At 43.4% G+C, this 24,271-nt stretch overlaps 2 protein-coding genes across 4 annotated transcripts; one reads left to right on the forward strand and one right to left on the reverse strand.

The window, feature by feature from the left end:
- The first annotated feature begins 554 nt into the window (after window positions 1-554).
- zdhhc5b (zDHHC palmitoyltransferase 5b) lies at window positions 555-18,386 on the forward strand. 2 transcript variants are annotated; one of them, XM_083785918.1, is made up of 12 exons: window positions 555-667; window positions 4,236-5,808; window positions 6,073-6,194; window positions 6,832-6,989; window positions 8,122-8,294; window positions 8,614-8,716; window positions 9,335-9,426; window positions 9,861-9,993; window positions 10,396-10,504; window positions 11,395-11,501; window positions 12,814-13,748; window positions 16,021-18,386. In XM_083785918.1, exons 2-12 carry the CDS (start codon window positions 5,660-5,662, stop codon window positions 16,124-16,126), a joined length of 2,187 nt encoding a protein of 728 aa, XP_083642044.1. In that variant the 5' UTR covers window positions 555-667; window positions 4,236-5,659; the 3' UTR covers window positions 16,127-18,386. The 2 variants fall into 2 exon arrangements, with proteins under 2 accessions (XP_083642044.1, XP_083642043.1); XM_083785917.1 differs by having other exon boundaries at window positions 576-788.
- Window positions 17,834-24,181, reverse strand: tmx2a (thioredoxin-related transmembrane protein 2a). Of its 2 annotated transcripts, XR_014570496.1 has the most exons (9): window positions 23,896-24,181; window positions 23,729-23,789; window positions 22,695-22,808; window positions 22,532-22,608; window positions 21,513-21,619; window positions 21,050-21,115; window positions 19,701-19,830; window positions 19,297-19,582; window positions 17,834-19,261 (listed from the first exon to the last, which is right to left on the reverse strand). XR_014570496.1 is itself a non-coding variant. In XM_083785919.1 (8 exons), exons 1-8 carry the CDS (start codon window positions 24,082-24,084, stop codon window positions 19,403-19,405), a joined length of 924 nt encoding a protein of 307 aa, XP_083642045.1. In that variant the 5' UTR covers window positions 24,085-24,181; the 3' UTR covers window positions 17,834-19,402. The 2 variants fall into 2 exon arrangements, 1 of the variants encoding a protein (XP_083642045.1); XM_083785919.1 differs by having other exon boundaries at window positions 17,834-19,582.
- Window positions 24,182-24,271: the final 90 nt, after the last annotated feature.

Consider the following 24,271-nt stretch of genomic DNA (forward strand, 5'->3'; position numbering starts at 1 on the left):
TTGAACATGGTGGAACCACTTGTAAACCAGTGTAATGCTTTATTGGGTCGTCCACTCAGTTAACAGTCTTTGTATTGAGTTGTGCTTGAAATGTACTGTAATTCTGCAAACTCTTAATAAATATTTCAATCAATCAATCAACAGGAGATAGGCTCCTGCCTTTACTTACTGATCCAATCTAGAGCCAGCCTACTGTATCTGGTCACCAAAGAGGGGTGTGTGCGTGCATATACCTGCGCGCCGCCCAACCTGCAAAGACAATTTATACCAGTCTACATGGACCACCACTGTCTCCAAGGTAGGATCACAACCCTATAGCCTGGAGGAATGTTTATATTGTATTGCAGCTATTTATTAACCTGTTGATGCTGTTTATATTCTATATATTTTTTACTATTGTATCAGTGGTTGTAGTTGCCTGATATTATATATTATCAGGCTTCTAACCTCTGGCCAATCACAACGGGACTTTCTCTCCGGGCGATGGGATATAGAATTTTACCAACTCTCAATCCCTGATTGGCTGATCATTCCACCTGAGAAGGAATGGACGGACCAGTTCCGGGATTCCTGTGTCGGCCTTAGCAAGCTAGCAAGAGCGAACTCCACTCGAAATGACACACACCCTTAACCCATAAGAGAGGACCCGTATGCAGTCGAGTATTAGGTACACGACGTTTATCGCTTGTCGCTCGTTGAGATGTTTACCTCTGTTCTTTGACATAAAACGTTGGGGGAAAGAAAGACCCGGTTTGCGAGAGCAAAACTTCAACAACGCCACTAGCAAGGTAACGTTGGCTAACTAACATTAGTTTAGTTGAGCTGTGTGGGGGTTCTTCACTGAACAGCCAGTGTCGCAAAATAACTTTGAGGAGCCTGGCCGTTACTGGCTTATATCGCTTATAGCCAACTGGAGGGCCTTTCCTTTTAGTCATACTGTAATTCAAATGCCTAACCGTAGGTAGTTAAAAACTTTCGTTACAGCGCGTAACACTATGCAGTCAGTTTTATTAGGCAAATCATCTTGTTAGCATGTTGGTGCTCGCTGCGCTAGCTGGCTGTTCGCAGTGCCCTGGCCTGGTAATGCTTTGGCTTATCACTTGGAAGCATTACTACTTGTCATATAAATGTTAATAACCTCAATGTAAACTGATAGCCAGAGCATATAGTACCAATTTTACAATGAACTCTGCATAGCCACCAGTGACCTAGTCACTGTCACGTTATTGCTCAGGATGGGGATTTAAACTTGTTTTGAGTGGTCTGTTATTGATTGTTTGCAGCGACATGACAGACAGTAGTTAAGGTTCAACGTGGTGGAGATTTGAGGATTAACATTTGTTATTGTCGTGGAGGAGGGGATGGGATTTGTTGTGGAGTGGCAGACGAGACGAGATGATTAGTTGTGTGTCAACAGTGGCTAGAGTGTTGAATGGACGTTGTCCCTGTGATGCTGTTGAGTGGGTCACGGACTGAGTGTGACGTAGTACCAGTGCTGTTGAATGAGTCATTGACGTGTGTCTGTGATGCATGCCAGTGCTGTTGACTGGGTCACAGTGTGGCCTCGGTCCCAGGCTTACTTATGGTCACATTGTGGTTGTGTCAGTGTTGTCATTGCTGTTGAATGCTCAGCAGTAGTAGTACCATATTGTCAGTGTTGTCAGTACTGTTGATTGTTAAATGGGTCACACTGATGGTGTCTGCTTTGGCACACCGGTAGTGTCAGTTGATTATGACACTACCGGTGGCATAGTTTTAGGTTAAGGTTAGGTTTAGGTATAATTTTACTGAGGTTGGGTTTAGGCTAGCCCAAACATTTAGATTATCGTAGAGGTTTTTTTCGATTCTGACGAATCTCTACGAGAGTCTAAAAGATAACCCCGCCACTAACGTCGAAAAGGAACGTTTGTGCCTCAAAATCACTCTTACCTTGTACAAATGCAAAATCTAAGCTGCTTTAAATGTTGCCCCACTTGTTTGTGAGGTGTTCGCAATCAGATTAAATACCGCACATGCTTATTTTTCAATAAAAAAGGTATTTTAATCCACTCTGTTTCTGAATCCTCCATTGTAAATGCGGTAAACGGCAACAGAATATTGCCCGCGCCCCTAGCGGCCAGGGTTCTCTTGCGCATTTACAATGGAGAGAAAAGCAAGATGGCCGCCAGATTCCGAGACAGAGTTGATTAAAATACATGTTTTATTGAAAAATAAGCATGTGCGGTGTTTAATCTGATTGCGAACACCTCACAAACAAGTGGGGCAACATTTAAAGCAGCTTAGATTTTGCATTTGTACAAGGCAAGAGTGATTTTGAGGCACAAACTTTTCGACGTTAGGGGTGGGGTTATCTTTTAGACTCTCGTTGAGAGATTCGCCAGAATCGAAAAAAAACCCTCTACGAGCATCTAAATGTTTGGGCTAGGTTTAGGCATAGTTTTACTGAGGTTAGGGTTATTGTGGGAGCTTTATAGCCTGGTGAAACCACTCCCCCTGCTGGACAAAATTGTAATTCTGCCAGAAGGGAGAGTCTGGTCTCTCGGGCAGAGACGATGTACTCTGATCCAAATAAGACCAGAGCGATATACGGCTAGCCTTTTGCGGCTAGAGGCGGGATCAACGTGAGACTGGTGACATATTTGCCACAGCGCGAATCTAAACGCAACCTAACAAGACTACAACTTCCTGTTCATCGTTTCTGCTTGAGAGAGCCCAGATGCAGGCAGGAGGAGAGAACTTGTGACTGCCACAAACTGGTGGAGTCAGGTTAGGAGCTTTAGGCATAGTTGAAAAGAATAAACTACATGGTGATTGGTACATTTATAGTGCCTTTATCCAAGGCGCTTTATATAGATTGTGCATTCCATTCACACATACATTCAGACACCCCGATGGCGGAGGAAACCATGCAAGACACCAACCTTGAACCTGCTCATCCGAAGCAATTAAAGGTTCAGTGTTTTGCTCAAACTGGGAACTGCGTTGGGGAACCTTGCATTTCCCAACCGGCAACTGAGCCGTGTGTGTGTGTGTGTGTGTGTGTGTGTGTGTGTGTGTGTGTGTGTGTGTGTGTGTGTGTGTGTGTGTGTGTGTGTGTGTGTGTGTGTGTGTGTGTGTGTGTGTGTGTGTGTGTGTGTGTGTGTGTGTGTGTGTGTGTGTGTGTGTGTGTGTGTGTGTGTGTGTGTGTGTGTGTGTGTGTGTGTGTGTGTGTGTGTGTGTGTGTGTGTGTGTGTGTGTGTGTGTGTGTGTGTGTGTGTGTGTGTGTGTGTGTGTTGCTAAAAACACAGCTTGATTGAAATATTTATTAACAGTTTGCAGAATTACAGTACATTTCAAGCACAAACTCAATACAAAGACTGTTAGCTGTGAGTGGACGACGCAATTAAGCATTACACTTGTTTACAACAGGGTCCACCATGTTCAATTCATCAAAACATTTAGAGACGTACAAATAGACACTTCTATATAGTTAAAGAACAGAACAGGAATTCGTCATAAAGGGAAAAGAAACATACAGTGAGGGGAAAAAGGGGGAAATTAAGTACCCATCATGGTACCCTAGAGTAGACAGACAGACACATTGCTGTGCATTGGAGTGGCTGCACCACTCAAAAACAAAGTCAAGATTTGTATACATTGTGGTCCTTGACCTGTTGATCATTGAATTGATTATCAAATCAATCCATTGCAAGCATTTGTTTTGCACAAAATAATCTCCTTGGCCTAAAAACTGCCATAGGCACTTTTCTAAATTGTATGACCTCATCACATTTGTGGTGACTGCTATGGCCGCTGAGATAGCCTAATAAATGATGTCTGACTTTGTTGTATATTTAGATGTTTGTTTTGGCTGGTTTCAATTGAGCCTCTTCAGGGCATGCTGGTGACAGGTGATGTTTATGAATGGTAGCTTGTGTGACAGCTCTGTGCGCAATTGAGAAGAGGAAACAGCAAAGTGAGATTGGTCATGGTTAGTCAGCAAGGGTATTGTGAAATAAAAATGGAACTGTGAGAAGAAAAATGTGGTCAAGTTTTGACAAACTGTCCTGCCACTCCCTCCCTACACACAGCCCTTGCATGCAGCCTCTTTTTAAGTGAAAAATGTACTGAAAACAAATGAATCACTGGCATTACCTTACAGTGCCATGGTGTGTATACATTATGTTTGTGTTCTCTTTCTGTTCAGTGGTTGCTTTTGCTGTTGTCTAATTTTGATTCCATCTCTCTTGTTACAGGGACGTTAATCTGTTTCCATCAGTGGTGGGTGAAAGTACACAAAGCGGGAATACACTACAGAGAAGGAGGCAGAGAAAAAAAAAGACTGATGTGTTTCCGACTACATTGCAACCTACTGTAGCTGTGTGCAATTTCATTTAAAAGGAACCATGGGAAGGGAGGTGTGTCTGCAGAGAATTTGGAGGTGGGCGGGGCTTCTTCTACACCCTGGTCTGGCCAGGTGCGGCGATGGCTTGGCGATGCTCACAGGGGTTCTGTTTGGAATGAGTTGATTCTGCTCCAGCATTGACACAAAGACTGATGACAGAGGTCTCAGAAGATCCGAGGGAGATCTGCTCAGCCAATTGACCCAATTTATTTCCCGCCTGCTTTCAATGGCAGCGATTGATGTCATTCTTTATCAACATTTTAGTTTTTAAACACTTATTTTTTTGCAACCATTCAAATGGACTTTTATTTGTTTTGCTCATCAGCTCTAGAGATTGGTTTTTGAAGTAGATTTTGTTTTGTGTGCATTTAATTTTTCTCTGCTGTCTTATTTTTAATTGCTGGACCTGTCCCTACCACACCCACCCACTCAGTGCCTACACAACCCCTCTCAGACAGTCCTCAGTAGCTGTGCTCAGTTCCTCTGCCTCTTCTCCCGCAGTGCTTCTGTTCTACACCTGCTGGCTATCCTTCCACTACCTCTTCATTTTCTGATTGTCTTCTTTTATACATATCTACATCTGTATTGAAAAATGCTCTGAGAGGGGTAACCAATACTTAAGCACAGCATGTAATGATGAATAGCATCAATGCAAATATAGAGTTTCAGGTGTAGGAAGAAGCCTAGATTGCTCTGAAAGCATTTGTGTGCCAGTGTCTACACCTCTTGTGTTTACTCACAAAGGTTTTGACTGTACTGGTGCCAGGGAGCAGCTTAGAATAGAATATATTTATACATAATTTGCACCAAATAGTTACATTGAAGCCATATGGAAATATTTATGAATAGCCCACTATTTTTGTATCATATTGCTGTTGTACAGTTTTAATTGTGGGTTTTGAATAGTTTTAATGAGCTTCTGTTGAAACTCTGCATGAAATACACACGTGGAACAATCTATACAGATGCAAGCAGAACCATAGATTGTTTTATAAAGAATCATATCTGTGCTGCTGTTCTATTCGTGTTGAGTGACAGCAACTTGCAGGAGGATACGCTGAAGCTTAGTAAGCCTTCATTGACATCTCCCTTCCATTGCTGCTTTGCATTGCATGGTAATACAGTTACTTTTTTCGGTCTTCAGTCATGGCCCCACCTCCGAGTCAGACAGTACGGTGGTCATCGCTTTGACCCCTCAAGCTCCCTTTATAGTAGGTAGACAGAGCCCTCTCCATCCCTCTGCCTTCACCGCCACTTCTCACCTCTCTCTCTCTGATGCCGGGCTTCACTAGTGGGGGGGTTGGGGGAGGAGTAGGGGGTCCTGCCTCCGCTCCTCCCCGACCGTTTCGCCCCAGCCGCTACGTCCCTGTCTCTGCGGCCACCACCTTCCTGGTTGGCTCCACTTCACTGTTCTTCTGCTTCACGTAAGTGTCTTTCTTTTACGTGCGTACACACACATGTGCACACACACACACACACACACACACATGCGTACATAAAGCGCAAACACATTTCTCACTATTAATCAAATGTCTACCTAGTAGTGTTTGTTCCATGATATGGTAATATATTTTCATGCCCTCTTTTATCAGTCCTGTGATAAGTGATCCCGTCTTATGTGCAGCGTGTTAAATGTGTATTATTTTCTCACTTATCCTTCTCTCTCTGCATTCCGTCTGTTTCTTTAGGTGCCCATGGTTAACGGAGTATTTCTCCTCTGTCATTCCTATATATATTGCTGTGATCTTCCTTTTCACCCTTGCCAACTTCTGCATGGCCACTTTTATGGATCCTGGAGTCTTCCCTAGAGGTATGCACACACACACACACACACACACACACACTGCTTAGTAAACAATAATATAGTATTTGTTTTGTGACCATAGGCTGCAGTTTACTATGGAAACCTGCAAAATCTGTCAGTCTGTCACCCCTCGTGAAACACTCCATATATGGCCAATACAGAATTCATTCCAAATGTTGATCTCATAAGACCTTGTAAACTCAAGACACTACGCCGCTGCCACCCTTAGATCTCCATATATGGAGCTGACCTCTTCTGACATTCCATATGTTGATCTGACCTCACCAAACCCAAGGCACGCTCCATATACATAACAGTACAGAATTCATTCCATATGTTGATCTGAACCCCCATGCCAAAGTGCCAGTTCTCGCCCTGCAGTCTCAGGCGGATGCTTCAGGCGGATGCTTCTCGCCTTCAGGGTGTCTTACTGGTACTATTAGTGTACATTTAATTTAAAACCCCAGTCTGAAATGAATTTTATGTCAAAGGAATTTTATGTCAAAGTTATTCATGGCAAACAGTACTGGTGATGGAAAATCAACCCAAAATGAAAATCGACATTTTATGATCATTGATGATACTAAAATATAGCATGTGGAGTCTCCAGGGTTGCTGACCACCATGTTTGTGTGTATTTTAGCGGAGGAGGACGAGGATAAAGAGGATGATTTCCGTGCTCCGCTGTACAAGACAGTGGAGATCAAAGGCATCCAGGTGCGCATGAAGTGGTGTTCAACATGCCGTTTCTACCGGCCACCGCGCTGCTCTCACTGCTCTGTCTGTGACAACTGTGTGGAGGTAAGGCTGGACAATAACTGATACTGTAGTGTCTAAGAAGCGGTAGTACAGGAATTATCAACCATAATGCCCTGAAGGAAGTTATGTTAATGCTATGCAGTTCTGTTTACATTCCCAGGACATGAACACAGTGTCATGATTGGTAAAAAGAAGACTGATTCCATGGGAACTACATACAGTAGACACATTCGGCTGTAGTTAATAGTAAATAATCAATGTAACCGGCGTTGACCAGCAGTGGTTTGTGCGTTAACACATGACCATAGGTGATAGGTATTGCATGTAGCTTTTTAAACATGGAGGGCTGTATTTTGCGTGTCTTAAGTACCAGGTCTTATTACTTAACTTAAGACCTGGAGGCGTGATCAATGCCATTTGGCTATTCTGAGTGGACAAAGAGCATTAGCCACGCCTCCAGGTCTTAAGTTAAGTAATAAGACCTGGTACTTAAGACACGCAAAATACAGCCCGGAGTCTCCTAATCATGTTCCGTGGAGGGCCGAGAGGGACCGGGTGCAGGTTTCCTGCGAACCCAACGCCCACACCAGGTGGTTTCAAGGCCCTGTGTAGACTAGCAGCCCAAATCCAGCCCATATCGGATTTGTGACATATCCATATTAGAGGCACATTGTTTTTATGCAGTCTGAGCAAAAAACCCACATGGAAACTCTTGACTAATTTTTGCAAATAAGATTTGAATCCCATTCTATAACCTTGTCCAGGCTGCATAAAACCAATCAGATTATCTGGATAAGAAATCAGATTTGGGCTGCCAGTCTGAAGTCTGACCAGGGCCTAATTATCCCCTCCCTCTGTGTGTGTGTGAAGGTGTCATCACTGAGATCACCTGGTATAACATGGTATAATGTTGGGTTGGAGCAAACATGTGCTTGTCCCTCATGGGATGCAGTCATTGCCTCCACTTCAAAGTCTCCTAAACCGAATCATGTCTGGGAATTCATAGAAAGTGTTTAGTGTTCTTTCATGTGGCGCAGGGATTCTTCGTATACCAAACCCCCTAAAATGAAGGAAAATGTATAATTAAGCTTGTGCAAGCTGTTCTTCTTGTTTGAGTTAACCCTAAACCCCCACAAATGATGAGCCTCATGATACACATCCCTCTTCCCGTCAGGACTTTGACCATCACTGTCCCTGGGTGAACAACTGCATCGGCCGAAGGAACTACCGCTACTTCTTCCTGTTCCTGCTGTCTCTCACCACCCACATCGTGGACGTGTTTGGCTTCGGCCTGGTCTACGTCCTGCATCACCGACAGCAGCTGGACACGCCACATGCCGCTGTCACGTATCTTTCACCCGGGGGCCATGTATGTTTAGCCATGGTTATGCTTGCATAACACATTTGTGTGCACATGCTACAACGATGGAACCTGAACTCTTTTACAGCCGAGATCGCCTTTTGACGCCTATTTTAATATAAATTGATTACGGTTCACAACTGTGTACATTATTAACCTATTCAAATCGCGATTGTAGAGCAACGTTTCCCCCTTAAAATGCTGCTTGTTTTGATGGGAATATTGTATTATTGCTCTATATGATTGCAAAATAGTCGATCTTTTACTTCTGTAATTGTTGTCACATCCTTGACCAGTTTCTCCCAGTATGGCTGTTATGTGTGTGGCTGGTCTCTTCTTTGTCCCAGTAGCTGGGCTGACTGGTTTCCACATGGTGTTGGTGGCCCGTGGGAGGACCACAAATGAACAGGTACCATGTAGTTGCTGTCTAGTTGTCAACTCCATTGATTAACACATTTAGACCTGAGGCCGAAAAACGTCTTCTAAATCCAAAAAGTTGGTGTCGGTGGTGCTCAACTTTTTTTCATGTCGAGGACCTCCAGAATTATCTCAAATTAGCCACGGACCCCTATCTGCAAATATATTGTTCCAGGGACCCCCCCAGAAGCAAAGATTTGAGTTAAAAACGTTCGCACTGAAAGAATAATATTCCACATTTTGCGACCGAAGGTCGTAGTTAACTATGGAATTGTGCATTTCCCGTCAGTGTGTCGGGCACGTGACATCAGGGTTGGAGCACGTGCCCGAAAATTTAGATCTTACCCCATGCCAAAACACCAGTGCTCGCCCAGCAGTTTGCTGTCACCCTGGCGGATATGTTGATCTGACCCCCCCCCCCCCCCCCCATTCCAAAGCGTCAGCGATGCGGGCGAGGTCGCTTCTCGCCCTCAGGCGTCTTACTGGTGTATGACTGATTCATTTATAGTACATCGCCTGGACATAAGTGTCTGGATATAAATGAAAGGTAATCTACCTTCACATTAACACAGCGTACGTGCGTTCCCTCCATCCACCTCTATCCTACCAGGTGACAGGGAAGTTTCGAGGCGGTGTTAACCCCTTCACCAACGGCTGCACAAGGAATATCTCACATGTGCTCTGTAGTTCCCAGGCCCCCAGGTCAGTCCGTCCTTCAACCACGCCTCTTTTTCCACCCCTCCTTTTCCATTGTTACTCTCCACAATTGCTTTTTCCATTGCCCCTTTCTCTCTCCCCACTTCTTTCTCCTCTATTCCACCCTCTACTCTGTTATTCATCTTTCCCTCTTCTTGTATAAATAAAATTATAAATGGAATATGTGATTAAACAAGACTTCCATGTGAATGATTTGTATAATCTATAATTAATACCTAGTACTAGTTTGTGCATGTGTTTTTGTGTAATGCTGTCTGCATTGCAATTTTGTCTGTGTGTTTTGTTATGGTAGTCGTTATCAATAGAGAACTTACTATTGGCAACCTATACATCCTAGAAATATTTACATAATTTCCCTTTTTGCTTCTGTGCTTTTTGTAATGTACTATATAGATAAATATTTTGTGTCCCTTTCTCAGGTATGTGGGTCGATGGCGGGGCCCTCAGACAGTGGAAGTACAGCCTCCATTCCTGAGGCCCCCCCTCACTGAGTCCCAGTTAGAGGCCAAGGTCTTGGACAATGGCATCCAGAATGACCGACACAGCACCAGAGTAAGGACACTTAAAGGAGGTTTGGGTTGTGTAGTTACCGTGCCATGATGTAACTCCAAATGTGGACAAGAAATCAAAAATAATTGCTCCAGTGATTAGAAATTGATGATTCAAAATATGCTCCTCATTGACTTACATTGCTGAAACGGCTCTCAAAGTCACTCTTTTAATACGGAAACAAACACAAACAAAGTTGATTCAGACAATATAGAGCATCACCAAAACTCATACTGTTTTTTTTTTATATAAAAATGTTAACTTCCTGTTTGAAGATCTTATCCAGATCCAGTCCGGATTTTCTTCCTAATAAAAATTGCAAAATCACCAGGAAGAAAACATATTAAGGCCTAAATGACAATGTTTTGTATGTGTGTGCCTTTCTCTGTCTCTTCTTCATGGTAGTCCAAGAGCAGCCTGGACCAGATAGAGAGCCAGTCGGCAGATGCAGAGCCACCGCCTCCTCCCAAACCGGAGCTCCGCTACCCAGGCTTGCCACGCGCTGACACAGAGGGTGAGACATACAGTACACATGCACACTAACCCAGATACCCTGACTTGCAGTGTGCCGACACAGAGGGTCACATGCGCACAGTGCACACTCATAGATATAAAAACAAAATATGCCTCATTGGCCGCTGCAGTTCGTTGGAGCTATGGAGTGTCCGACTCCAGCGGAAGTCAAGCGGAAGTGCAGAAGGCATGCTGCGTCGCTGCCTCTCAACTGACTACTGGCCAATCACAGTGCAGAAATGCAATCCAAAGGAGCTTTATTGGCATGAGAAAACAAACATTTACATTGCCTGTCTGATTGGCCTACCAAACGTCCCCTTCCGCATCTCTAGAGATACACACGGCCCAGACCGAAGTTTGTCTGTCTGTGCACACTAACTTGATTATTATTTATTTTTCTTCTCTGCTATTTACAATTGTTTAACTTGTATGCCAACAGATCACTGTTTTCTTTAATTGTAATTAACACACAAATACCCCAAAGTAGTGCTAGGTGATATGTTACATGGGTTAAGTCTCTGCCCTTTCAAGGTTGTCTACACACAATAAGGAAATCTTGGGCGTATTTTAGAAAATGAAATACAATTTTCATATTGAGCATTAAGTACTTCTCCCACCCCACCCTCACCTGGAGACTTTTAGCCTGTGTCACACTGTTCCCCCATTTCTCAAGCTTTTACCACAATTTTTTACTTGCATTTTCTTTCTTTCTTTTCATTGTTTTTGTTCCTTATATCATTTAAGGGTCTTATGTGTATGACTATGTTAAATTGTGTATGTACACTGTCTTCTATGTAAGTCTGAGTCTGTTGTTCACATCTCAAATCAAGGTTCACGATGTATCGCCCAGCACAATGTTCAGTCATTGTTTCCGTTTGCTTTCCTCCACAGAGAGCAGTTTGTTGACGGAAGCTCCGCCCACTCCTTCCATGTACAAGTACCGGCCTGGCTTCGGCAGCCCAGGGAGGAACCACACGGCCCTTACACACCCTAACAAGGTACATGTACAGTTTCATACAAGTGAAAGTAGGATATTCATACTTAAAACCCCTTCAGAATACGTTACCTGAAGTAAATGATGTCCCTTATCATTAGACTCTGGACCATGTGGACAAAAAACGTTGCAATATGTACAAGCTTGTTTTTCTATTAAACTTTTCAACTGGATGTGGTTAAATACAACTCGTCAAAATGCTCAACAAAAGCACGAGAGAGAGAGAGAGAGACAAAGAGCCTATCCAACAACCTATGGCATGATGTAACTTGCACAGTAAATTTGGCACGCTGGCTGTACACACCATTGGTGGAGACCCAGTTACCTAGATATTATACCACTGACTGGTTTGAATGTAGTTCTGCCTCCCCTCTGCTTTCCTTTTGGTGGTTAATACCCTGCCCCTCTTTTTTTGTTTTCTTTATTTTTAACTGAACATTCAGTGGCCATCAGTCGATCAGTAAGTCTCAGCTACAGTAGTATCATCATCTTGGTGTGTCCGTTTTGACTAGTCTCGCATTACCAGACTGTTGCCTCTCGCAATTTCCAAATGCTTTCATCATACAGTCTGGAGCAACGGAAGAGCTGTCATGAGTAAAATATAAAGTGGAAGTGGAGCCTCCTTCCCACTTCCGTTTCGTCTTTACAGTCGCGCAAATTTATTCTAATATGAATAGAAATCATCTAAGCATATATAGCTTGTTGCTTAGCAGAAAAGGAAATAAAAATAAATTGTAAAGATATTTTAAAATATATTTTCGTGAACGGAAATGGCAGCTTCCTTACTCAGATTTCGGCAGGCTATATAGCATTTGGAGATTGTAGAATAGTTGTCTGGCTACGCGAGACTAGTTTTGACTGTCGCTCTGTGTGTTTAGACCTATCCTTCCTCTCCTTGGAACTGCATTACCTGGAATGTATAGTTTGTACAGTATATAATAGTATATGTGTGTCTTTCATATTCATATGTGTTCATACACAGTCTATGGTATCCAGTTGTAGTGCTTGTGCAAGAAGCCACTTGGTTTGTTTACAAATCCAGTCGTGTGATAATTACAAAGTACTGGTCCAGCATCCAGTTTCGCCCCCTCTTTATCTTCTCCCCGTTTGGTAGAATCTTTTGAAATTTGTTTTAAGTTTTTTGCTAGAATATCTCCAGAGCATGTTATCTGTTACTCAGTAACATGGCTATTTCATTCTTTCTCCCTCCTCCACTCTTGACCACCTGCCCATCTTTTGTTGTCTCCTTTAATACCCCCCCCCATACGCTTTCACTCACCTGGTCTCTTCTAACCCCCTCTCCTTTCCTCACTCAGATGATCCGTGGGGAGAGTCTTGACTCTACATCTCCCTCTATCCTCCAATCCAGTCGCCAGCCCAGCTACCGCTCGGAGCCCAGCAGCTTGGATGGGGTCACGGTGGTGGGGGGAGGTGGATGTGCACGCAGGGGGGTAGGGGAGAGGGGCGAGGGCCCTGGAGGCCCCAGCGGGACGGCGGTGGGGGTCACGGGGGGCATGTCAGGCTACTCCCTGGCTGGTCGCTCCTACACCTCCTACCCATCCTCCCTGGTCCTGTCCACTGGCGGCTCCCGCTCCTCCAGCCTGCGTTCGGCGCAAACGGCGCACAATGCGCTCGCCACGCTCCAATCGGAGGGCACCACAGACACCAGCTACAAGAGCCTAGCCAACCAGACTAGGAACGGCAGCTTGTCCTATGACAGCCTGCTGACGCCATCCGAGAGCCCTGAGTTTGAGTCAGCCGCCCATGAGCTGTCGCCGCAGAAACCCCGCCCCCCGTTTACCCTGGCGACCGGGGTTGCTGCGGCGACCCACTCTGAGGTGGCGGCCGCCGGCGCCCCACTGCAGGGCTACACGTCGCCCTTCCTCTCTGCTCAGCTCGCCCAGCAGAGGGAGGGGCAGCTGTTCCAGGGCTCCGCGTCTTTCTCCTCTCCCCATAGGGCCTACCTGCGTGCTGTCAGCCCATCCCCTCCCGAGACCCAGCACTTGCTCCAGCACAACCAGGACCCCCCACCCTCCTCCTCCCGACCTCCACGTGCCTCCTCTCAGAACCCTTCCTCCTCCCCGCGGGCTCGCTCCCTAGAGCCTCCCATCTCACCTCCACCTCGCGGCCCCTCCCTGGGCAAATCCCAGTCTTACACTGGGGAGGCTGGGCCGCAGCACAAGCCTCGGCCTGCGGGAGGAGGTGCCACAACAGTGGGGGGAGTAGCCGGAGGAGGGACACAGGCTCCACAGTGAGTAGAGCTCCGACAGCCTGCTACTCTTCTCTTCCTACCTAATCCTCTTCTTCCCTGGTCTGTGTCAGCCCTGCTCTTCCTCCCTGATCTGTGTGAGTCTTCCTTTTCGTCCTCTGTGATTCTCAGTCAGTCTTTGCTTTTCACAGCAGCCATTTTGATGGGTGAACGCAGCCAAAGTAAAGTACCACCTCAGAGTCTAGGGCAGGGTTCCCCAATAAATTTTCCTCAAGGGCCATATTTTGACTAGCGTACCAGGCTGGGGGCCGAGTCTGCACGCGCGAGGTCGAGGTCTTGCCCTGAAAATTCATTTTCAGGGCAAGACCCCATTTGAAAAGGATGCCCAGTTTGACATGCATAGGCTACTGACCCCAATTTAATGCCATTTATATCTGGGACCCTTAAAAAAAATTCTTTCATGGGCCACAAGGGGGCACTCTGTGGGCCGCAAATGGCCCGTGGGCCGCCTATTGGGGAACCCTGGTCTAGGGGGTTCAAATCCACTGCTGTGCATCTGGCTTGGGCAACTGCCTATAGACGAATCTGCAGAGTCGTGCCCTGTAGGCCAGCTATAATGCAATCAATGCTGCGGTGTCAAGCTGTGCTTAATGTAACACCGCAGCTTTGATTGTGCCCAGGGCAGCCTGTGCGGTTTTGTCTATACAAACACTTTCCTCTGTGTAGAAGGGGAGAGAAGCCAGATGCTGTTTGTCAATGCATGTAATCCCACAAATTATTTTTATGAAAACAATCATTAATAATAAGAGAAATATGAGGAAAATTGTATTACTTCCCGCATGAGGCCCATTGTGGGTATGTTTCATGTAGGTGATGCTGTTTGCCAGCATGGACATCTTCTGTAGCATGCTAGTATACATAATTGCCTAATTGAATCTCATACACACAATGTTATTATCAGCTGTTTATCCATTAAAATGGCTGCTGCCTATTCTATGTCTGTTTTTATATACAGTACACCTGTGTATGTTTTTTATATACAGTACACCTGTGCATGTTTTGGTTCTTAAGTGTCTCTACTATGCTGTTCTGTAGTTATGTCTCTTCCCTGTTTTGTCCCATCTTATAACTTTAAAGAATGCAAGCACACGTCTCAACAAGTAGTCTCTTAATGGTTGCACTGCTCAGAAGAACGCTTATAAATAAAAATCACCAGCACTCACTTAAATGGCCTTGAGGTAGCCTAAGTTTTATTTAGGTAAGCACAGGCAGCATACACACATTACTGCAGAGCTTCCTCAGTGTAATGTACTCATAACACTGAGTAAGCCTCTACCATCGTACTTTTGTACCACTAATGGCCCATTTATGCTCCCTTTCAGAACGTATTCGTATGTGCGCCACTACATTCCGAGCACAAGTGTGTTTATTTATACACAAACTTGCATAATTTGTCTATTTTGAGGTTCAACTATTTCATCCACTAGAGGGCAGGGTGATTGACTAGCCCAGAGGCACTGTGCCAGCCAACTTGAGCTAACGCTGTGGTTCTCAAAGTGTAGTCTGCAGACCCCCATGGGTCCTCGACGGGGTTCAAGGTGGTCCCCAGAAAAGCATCACAATCAGGTTATCCACATTGACCCAATTTTATACATTTTGAACTTGTACCATGTACTATTCAACATTTTGGAATAATAAATAAGAAAATTGTATCTTCTGGCGGTTCCAGGCACAAACCCTTTTAAGATGGGGGGTCTGCAGCCTAGTACAACCACTGAGCTAAAGAGCTAAATAGCTTTGTTTTCCCAAAACTGAATACATACCCCCTACCCTAGCACTATACAACCACCCCAGAGCTATTGAGAGTTCATCATTTCCCAGAACTGAATAAATACCACAAAGAAAATCTGGTTGTAACTAACATAGCCGCTGACAAATATATATATTTCCCCCCAAAGAAATGACATGTATATTTATATAATGTAAAATATACTTTAATATACATATAGATGGAGAAAAGGCTACTAACTACTATGTAGTTAGTAGCTCCTGACTCCTAAGTTCTACCTCTTCTTTTCTGTGTACTGTTTGATGTGCCCCTTAATGTTTCTTTCCTCCAGTAATGTGCCTTATATATGCTGAGTATGTACGTACGGAGTATAAATGGGGCTTAAAGATGCTATTCAAATGCCTTTAAAAATAACAGAGGAAAAAGGAATGTCTTTTAGAAGTAGAAACACTAACCTCCACCATCTGTTCTACCCTGTCTCCATCCTTGACCCCATCCCTCCTTCCCTCATGAATGTCCAATCAGATCCACCGCTCGCCCAGGCTTGGCCAATCACAGTGCATCCAAACCGGGTGGCGGGGTGAAGAAAGTGACAGGCGTCGGAGGGACCACCTATGAGATATCAGTTTGAGTGACGAACACGCCTCCACAGCCTATCACGGGGGGGATAATTCGACTGGACATCTTCGACTGGACAAAATTCTCTCAGTTGAGCTGGATTGATATTCACAACCTTGCAACAAAATCTGTTTCTCACTCTGACAATTATGTTTCTCACTCTCTGACATAACTGTCAGAGAGGCAGGGGACTGACAGAATAGGACTGGTCTGGTACTCAATTTGTTATCTTTGTAATGTCACTGGCCATTCTTCTCTGCCAACCTTTTCTTATTTGAACAAACAGTTAATTGAAGTGGAACAAGGCACCACATCATGCTGTGTTTCCACAAGAGGATATTCTCTCGGAAAAGCCACTCTGCGAGCCATAAACTAATGGCATCACAGCTAGAGCTTGGGGTACAAACATGTCCATAGAAGACAAATGGATGTTCAACGATTCGCTGTTTTCCCTTTTGGTACATTAGCGCACGATGAGTCTCTACAATGCAACTCGATCCATAAAAGGAGTGGCGTTTTTCACTCGATCCGTAAAAGGAGTGCCGTTTTTCACTATGGGTGTGGAACTTGAGAGTGAGAGATGTTGGACTGGTGACCAATAGGAACTCTCTCTGAATCAATTGGACCTGGAAGTCCAGCTCTAGGTCAAAGGAGACTATGAGCATCCATAAACACATTATCATTTTAGTTTTTATAAATATTTTTTTTAAATATTGTTTTATATAAATGTATAAAGAATATTAGAAATTATTGGGTCGAACAGTGAGGTGTTGAAGGTAACTATCGCTGATGTATTGTGTGCAATTATACATGAAAAGCAAGTTTGAATCAGTTGCCTGTTTTTAAAGTTGACGGCTGCATCAGCCAATCAAGGACTCTGGATGGTATTCTTATCATCCAAAAGAGAAGGATAATGTTTGGTGGACAGCTGAGGTGGAAAACAAATGAAAGCCACAAAGAAATTCAGAATCATAAGTGCAGCACAAGCTTCTTTGTGGAATGTATGCTTGTAATTTTTATTCTAGCTACATTATGCAAATCCTATGTTTGTAGCTTTAACATGATTGTCCTTTTGGTGTTTTGTTTTCCTGCAATGTTTTTGTCTGTCAATCAAGAAGCTAGAAGAACCTTATACCTTTAAACTTAAGGATGGCCAGCCAAATGGGGCCAGGGAGGGAAGGGGTTATTTATTTCAGAAGACAGGAAAACCTTTGTAGTTTTGGACACAATTCCAAACCAGTCATTAGTCACTACACCCAGTTGTAATGTGCAATTAAGAGTCATCAGATTATAAATTTCAATTAATTTTGTTTTTTTTAAGGGTAAAAGAGCTATGGGCACACTCACAACGGTGATGGATGGGCAAGGTGGGCAGATATGCTCAATCGCTCCACCTCAATCAATACTTTTAAGTGCTGTAGGGACTGGTTTGCAATTGGAGACTGTTTGGTTGACTGATTGGTTTTTGCCTTGAGACCATTCATAGTGAAGCAAGCACATTTGTATCGTTTTCTACTGTTTTATTTGTTTTTACATTATTTCTGAGAAACAAAACCAGATTTTAATATTTCTATTTGCTTACCCTGTTGATTTATTTACTTAACAAAAGAAAATCCTCCAAAGGTACAGCTCACTTTTTGCCCACAACCAGGTTTAGGGAAAAAAAATGAATATTATAGGCAGTGATGTGTGTGCGTGCGTATCTGTCAATATTGTGCAGTTTATTTTTTTCATCAAAGCCCAGAAGGTATTTAGTTTAGAATGTCCAAGCTAGCTGAATGTAGCATGTCTTTCAGTTTTGGAGAGTGCGCTTGAAGCACACATCATCATTCTTCCCAAAGTGGTTGTGGTACCAAGGTTCACAACCCCAACCTCTCCTCCCAATTATGTCCTTGGTGTGCATGTGATTCTGTTGTGCTGAATGCGTCTCTGACGTGCATACCTGTGAGAAAAACCTTGTTGAAGGCACACACCTGGATCATGTGTGTGTGGTAATAGCAAATGAAGCATCATCAGCGTTTTTGGCACAAGCAGCTGATGTGACAAGAACCTGTTACTTTCGTCACTCAATGGCCAAAGAAGATGGCCAATGAACAATTGAAATTGATGCGAGTATAACAAGTATACTGTATGTGAGAATAAATACTGCTACTGTGGGCTGTGATGAATGGAACAAGTATCTGTAATGAATATGTTAAGACATTTCCAAATGGCCTTATGAAGATTTCTTTTTTTTTTAAGATGTCTTCTCAGAATAAAAAAGGTCAAACTGATGGGGTGAGTGGCCAATATAAATGTTTAATGATTATTTTAGAAGTCAGCATCCATTATCCAGATTTATTTTTCTCATATTTACTTTTTTTTTTTTTTTTTTGAGGCGCTAGCCCCTCCAATGCAGGGCTTTCTGAAATTACATCTTGTGCCAGCTAACTATATGGACTTTAAGTTTGTTTAGGGTAGTTATGATGTAAATTGTTGTGGACGTTTAGGGCAGTAAATGACAACATAAGACCTTATCTGGCTGAGATAAATACTGCCCTCGCTGTGCCCCTCACTTCACACAAGTGTGATTAATGCCACTGTCATATCCAGGAAACGGGACGTCTCAAGACTAGTAGCCTCGGTACCCAGGTTTTTTTGTAAATCAAAGCCACAGTAAAATGCATTGCCTAAAAGCAGCAGGTAGATTTAAGTTATGACTAGATGTATAACCAGTAAAATGATCAGAATGACAAAATGACATTTTTCCACACGGCAATACAACAACTTGGATCAATCCATGCTCCGTTTCAGGGTATGATTCAATTTCAAATAGTGCATCACACTGAAGGACAGTGAAACCTGCTATAGCTCTCACAGAGGGTAAATAATTGTTAAACTTTATTGACTATCCCAGCATAAACTAGGACAACATCAGATGGTGTCAATCTTTTTATCCTAAAAAAGAACTGCAAGCACTCATCTTGCAAAGATCACTCACTTTCTTTTAGGAATTTATAAGATTACAGCAGCTGCAATGTGGCCATTTTGCCATACGCCTTTCTCAGACTGATGACTACTCTAATCATCAGGCTGCTCCTGGGTGGTTTAATAAATAAGAACTCTGAGATCCTAAAACACTTAAAGGGAGTGTCATAATCTCTTTTGCCTTCATCTCATAATTTGAAGTGTCATCTCTTATGCCTTCATTGCATAATTTGTTTCAATCTTTAGAATAATGGCATAACGGTATTGGAAGAAATAGGAAAGACTTAATGAAGTCCCTTGGCCTTAAGATTTCCCACAAACTTTACTGATCTTTCTTGCTCTCTGTGGGCAGTTCTGGGCTGATGGTTTCAGGCTGTGGCCCATCGCTGCCCTCAAGTGGTTGAGGAGGGGTCTGCTCGTCTTCCTTGTTGCTGTGACCCTTGCTCAGCTTCTTGGATTTCTCGAACAGCTCATTGAGATTGAACTCGCGGATGATATTCTCCTAGAAGGAAAAAATACTATGTATGAGTTTGTGAGAAAGACAAATGGAGAGAGACAAAGACGCTTCTTGACCAACAACACTAGCGTTTTCAGGCCTTTAGATTTAACAGATTACACACCTCATTGAAGGTCCAAGACACGGCTCTATGAGTACTGTCCACCATTGGGCGTCTTATGATTTCACGGCCTCCTTGGAAAAGCACCAGTGAGGGCAACTGCTTTGACAGAGGGGAGGTGGAAACGGAGTACCTGTACAGAAATAATTCTTAGTATAAGCCAGTGCCAGTTACACAGGATTAATATCAAAATAATAAAAAACTTGTTAGTAGGGTGTGAACACGCCAAATTGTATCAGGGAAAGCCCCACTACAGGCAGTTGGTCTATCTGTCCACTTCTTTCGTCCCAAACATATATTGAAAACTACTGGCTGGATTGCCAATTACTATGCACCTCACATGCCTCGGCGAATCGGAGCGGCAGGGGCGGTATTGCAGTTGCTGTACCGCACTGTTGTGAGTGACGAAAAGAGAGTTGAGCCAGAAGGTAAAGCTCTCCGTCTACCGAGCAATCATCATTCCTACTCTCACCTATGATGGTCATGAAGTGTGGGTCATGACCGAAAGAATAAGGTCGCAGATACAAGTGGCCGAAATGAGTTTTCTCATTGGTGGCTGGCATCTAACTCCCTTAGAGATAGGGTGAGAAGTTCAGTCACACGAGAGAGACTCGGAGGACAATTCAGCATGTAGTCAGGAGGAGCCTGACTACATGCCGACCCATGGAACATTGAACGACCTGCTCTACCTCCTGAGCCACAGCCGCTAGTTGCTATGGAGAGGGAAGTCTGGAGCTCTCTGGTGGAAATGTCGCCTCCACGGCCCGACTACGTATAAGCGGTTGAAGATAGATGGATGGACCACACATGCCTGCTGAGCACATTCAAGCTTCATACAAACAAAAAGATATAGCTTTACCCTGTTAGCTGGGCTCTTACTCTTATTTAGTAGGCCTATTATTATTGTTTTGCAATACCCTGCTCACTCTCTTTATACAGTTATAAGATACACAACTAGGTGCTGCCCACTGAGCAGCTAAACCTAAACACCTAAGCGCAAAACGGTTTTGCACCGCGGACAGATGAAGCTGTGATGCGTGTGCGCAGCTGGTTTTTAGACAGCTGGTGGATGGGAATTAAGCTCCACCTCCGCGGACGATTGACGCGGAGGAGAGCGCTTCCGGGAATCTGGCCGTCGCGCAAGTCGTCTGCGGAAGTGGAGCTTTTTTTCCATCCACCAGCTGTCTAAAAACCTGGTTTTGAAGCTGTGCGCAGCCAAAAACGTGCGCAGCTCTTTAGTAAGTCTGGCAGCACCCTAAAGCAGTCAAGTAACATTCCTTGCTCATTAGTCATATTTAAGGACATTGCAAATAAACATACGGTATACTGTATATTGAGAGAGAATTAATGACCTCTGTGAAACATCCCCGTAGCGCCCTGCGTCGATCTTCCCGAACCTGAGACCAGCACAGTTATACCTGCCGAATATAAGACACGCAAAAAGGACATAATAATGTAATAATAATGTAATAATATTGTATGTTGCCCATTGAGGACCATGAAGAATACTAATGAAAGAAACGTATTCTCTTTCTGAGGGTTTATGGCCAACAACCCTTATTCCTAAAACTTTTTGCCTTTTGTTTTCTTTTCTTTTTTTACTATTTTGAAAAACTGTTCAAATTGCCGATCTACAAGCTATTTGAAATGTTTTACATTTTTTCAAAATAGCAAAAAGAAGTACCATACCCAGTTTAGAGATAAGGGGTAAGGACCACCAGTGAAAATAGGGCCCGGCCTTAATATGTTTCCTGTAAGGGAGAGAATCATCTGTAAGAAGTGTATAAAAGCAATGACAAAGAGAATAAGTCTTACTTGAGTGAAAGTTCTGCAAAGACAGGAGCAAATGCTTGACACTCTGGTGACCAGTTGGCATAAAATTCAACAATCCAGGTGACACGACTGTCCCTCTGCAGCTCTTCCTGATTATTAAAGCAGATGGTATTAAATTACACAACACTTTGCAAATTGCAAAAGGCCTACAGTTAACCAAATTACATCACTATAGAGGCCACCAAATTTGTGCAACAGGTTCATCTGATAAATAACTTTTGAGTAATTCTTGTGGGTTTAGACATTCATCCGGATTAAAATCTAATTTAAATCCCAATGATTGTCTAAAGCCATGCGTGCGTTCGTATGTACCTTGTTTAATTTGGGTCGGTGAGATATGTTTAGCCTGTAATATATTATATATATGTGATCACACATGGAAGAGATGAGTGCTACAGTGGACTTTTCTAACTGCTGCCGGTGCTACAGGAAACAATTATGGACAATACAATTGGCACTAAACGTGAAGCAACAATACAATACATGATTAGCCGACTATATACTATATAATGTGAATAGAGGATATGAGCATGCTTAAAGTGAATGGCACATCGAGTGGCAAATCGAGTGGCAAAGCAACATGCAAAAAAGACTTTTCTGTTTGGATGCATGGGTTGTCAAGGCCAGAAAGTAAATTTCTTGCCACTCAGTAGGCGTTCCTGCATAACTTCCTGGTTTGATGATGATGTCACACGCATACCCTCTATACTTGATGCACGACAGAGGCACTTGTGTCAATGACTATTTAAGTTTTTCAGGGCCTTAAACAATAAATTTAAAAAAAGTACAAGACCTCACATTTTGCATCTGGAATAACTCAAGAGTGCATCAGGCTGCAGCCTTCAGGCTACTGGTGAATTACATTGTAATTTGACAATTTGAATTTAATTTTAAGTAGATGCAATACTTCATTGTCAGTTATATGTGAGTTGTGTGCAGCTGCAGTTATGCACCATTCATGGGAAATTAACATGTTTTGTGCCAATCCAGCCCAGACTTACATCAATGGTCTTGTCACTGAAATACTTGATGTACTCCGGGCCAGTGTAGAGAGGTGGTTTACAGGTCATGAGAAATACTGTGGAAACGCACACAGGCAAATAGTTATAGTAATAGTTATTATAGTTCTAATACATGTAACATGTATTTGGTAACATCACTGACCGATACACAGGATGGAGTAAAGAATCCCAAGCCGGATATCCACTCTAAAGAAGAGGATGACATTGGCCACTTTACTGAACAGGAACAGGTTGCCTATGTGCTGCTCAATGGTTACTAAGAAATATGGAAACAAAAAACAGAAAATGGAAACAAGATAGAAAAGAAGGGATTGTGAAGATGATTAAAGCCACACATTTGTTGAAAAAAGACCACGTATTTTTGGCAAGGAGTAAAACTCCCCAACAAGGTGCTTTTTGTTAAAAAATGGGTGCCTTTATTGGTATGCCTAATGCAATTGGCATACCAATTGTCAGTATAATATTTTTAATTATTGCCATGTTAACAAGAAGACTCACCCCGGTGCGTGCCCGTTTTTCCTCCCAGAATTTTCCCCAGTGAGGGGGATAACTTTGTAATATGCTATTGGCTGTTTGTATTCTTTTTGGAAAAATATAAAAAGATACTCCTGTGGAAAGGCTATATTATATTACTTATATTGACCCTATAAACAATTTAGTATTATTTAGTATATGTAAGGTTTTGCCCCCTCAAATGGTACCTCGTCAGATAACCCCCACATATATCCTACAACAACTTCTGTGAACAGACTTCACTGTAGTAGCTTTTCATAAATTATATTTGTACTTATAGGCTGTCTGCTGTCATGAAAGTTTATAGTTAGAGAAATTCAAAATCCAGCCGTCTGCTGTCCAGCCTCTGCCACCCCTCACTGGGGAAAATTCTGGGAGGAAAACAGAAACGGGGTGAGTCTTCTTGTATTCATTGCCATTAGCCATACCAATAATAAAGGTACTTAAACTGTACTGCAATGTTTACAAAACAAAGTCATTGAGTCAGTTTTTGTTTTGTCTTAATGGTTGTGGGTTGTGTGTGTGTGTGTGTGTGTGTGTGTGTGTGTGTGTGTGTGTGTGTGTGTGTGTGTGTGTGTGTGTGTGTGTGTGTGTGTGTGTGTGTGTGTGTGTGTGTGTGAGAGAGAGAGAGAGAGAGAGAGAGAGAGAGAGAGAGAGTTTTACTGGCTCTCCTGTTCTTCATCATCACGATTGCACTAAGGAACATGAGAATCTCCACTTCTCTCTGTAAAGGCAAGCAAAACATGACATAGCATAGCAGCTTCAACCGATTGTCCATATTTAGGTGGTGTGAAACACTATCTCCATTGAGTCCATTCATAGTTTCATACCCAGTCAAAGTTGCACGAGTCGCCGTCCTCCCGTTGGGTCACCAGGTGTTCGCACAGACCCGGAGCCTTGCGGGCTATGAGGAAAGCGACCGACATGAGGAACGACAAGACATAATAAGGCTTTAACAGCCATGTGTAAATGTGAGGTAGTTCGTATAAGAAGTAGAAAAATCCTGTGATTAAACCCATGTTTGTTTGTTTGTTCCTTCCTTCCCTAAGCAAGGCGAGGTGACATGCAGCGGGTTGGTTGAGCGCAGTGACAGCTGAGCATAGCAGCTGAGGCAGCGTGCAGCTGGCAGCTGCGAGAATGAATTAAAACCCGAACCGTTATTTACCACTGCGCAGTGCGCCTGCGCTTAATGGAAATCATCTCGAG

The sequence above is a fragment of the Protomyctophum parallelum genome, assembly GCF_964188405.1.
Source record: "Protomyctophum parallelum genome assembly, chromosome: 16".
NCBI lineage: Eukaryota > Metazoa > Chordata > Actinopteri > Myctophiformes > Myctophidae > Protomyctophum > Protomyctophum parallelum.

Excerpts from the sequence above, each read along its gene's own strand:
- zdhhc5b (XM_083785918.1), top strand. The coding sequence starts at position 5,660 with ATGCCGGGCTTCACTAGTGGGGGGGTTGGGGGAGGAGTAGGGGGTCCT. Across the intron at positions 8,717-9,334 it reads GGAGGACCACAAATGAACAG|GTGACAGGGAAGTTTCGAGG; the intron begins GTACCATGTAGT and ends CTATCCTACCAG. Across the intron at positions 9,427-9,860 it reads TGTAGTTCCCAGGCCCCCAG|GTATGTGGGTCGATGGCGGG; the intron begins GTCAGTCCGTCC and ends TCCCTTTCTCAG.
- tmx2a (XM_083785919.1), bottom strand. The coding sequence starts at position 24,084 with ATGGGTTTAATCACAGGATTTTTCTACTTCTTATACGAACTACCTCAC. Across the intron at positions 22,809-23,728 it reads GATGAAGAACAGGAGAGCCA|TAACCATTGAGCAGCACATA; the intron begins GTAAAACTCTCT and ends CATATTTCTTAG. Across the intron at positions 22,609-22,694 it reads TTACTCCATCCTGTGTATCG|TATTTCTCATGACCTGTAAA; the intron begins GTCAGTGATGTT and ends GCGTTTCCACAG.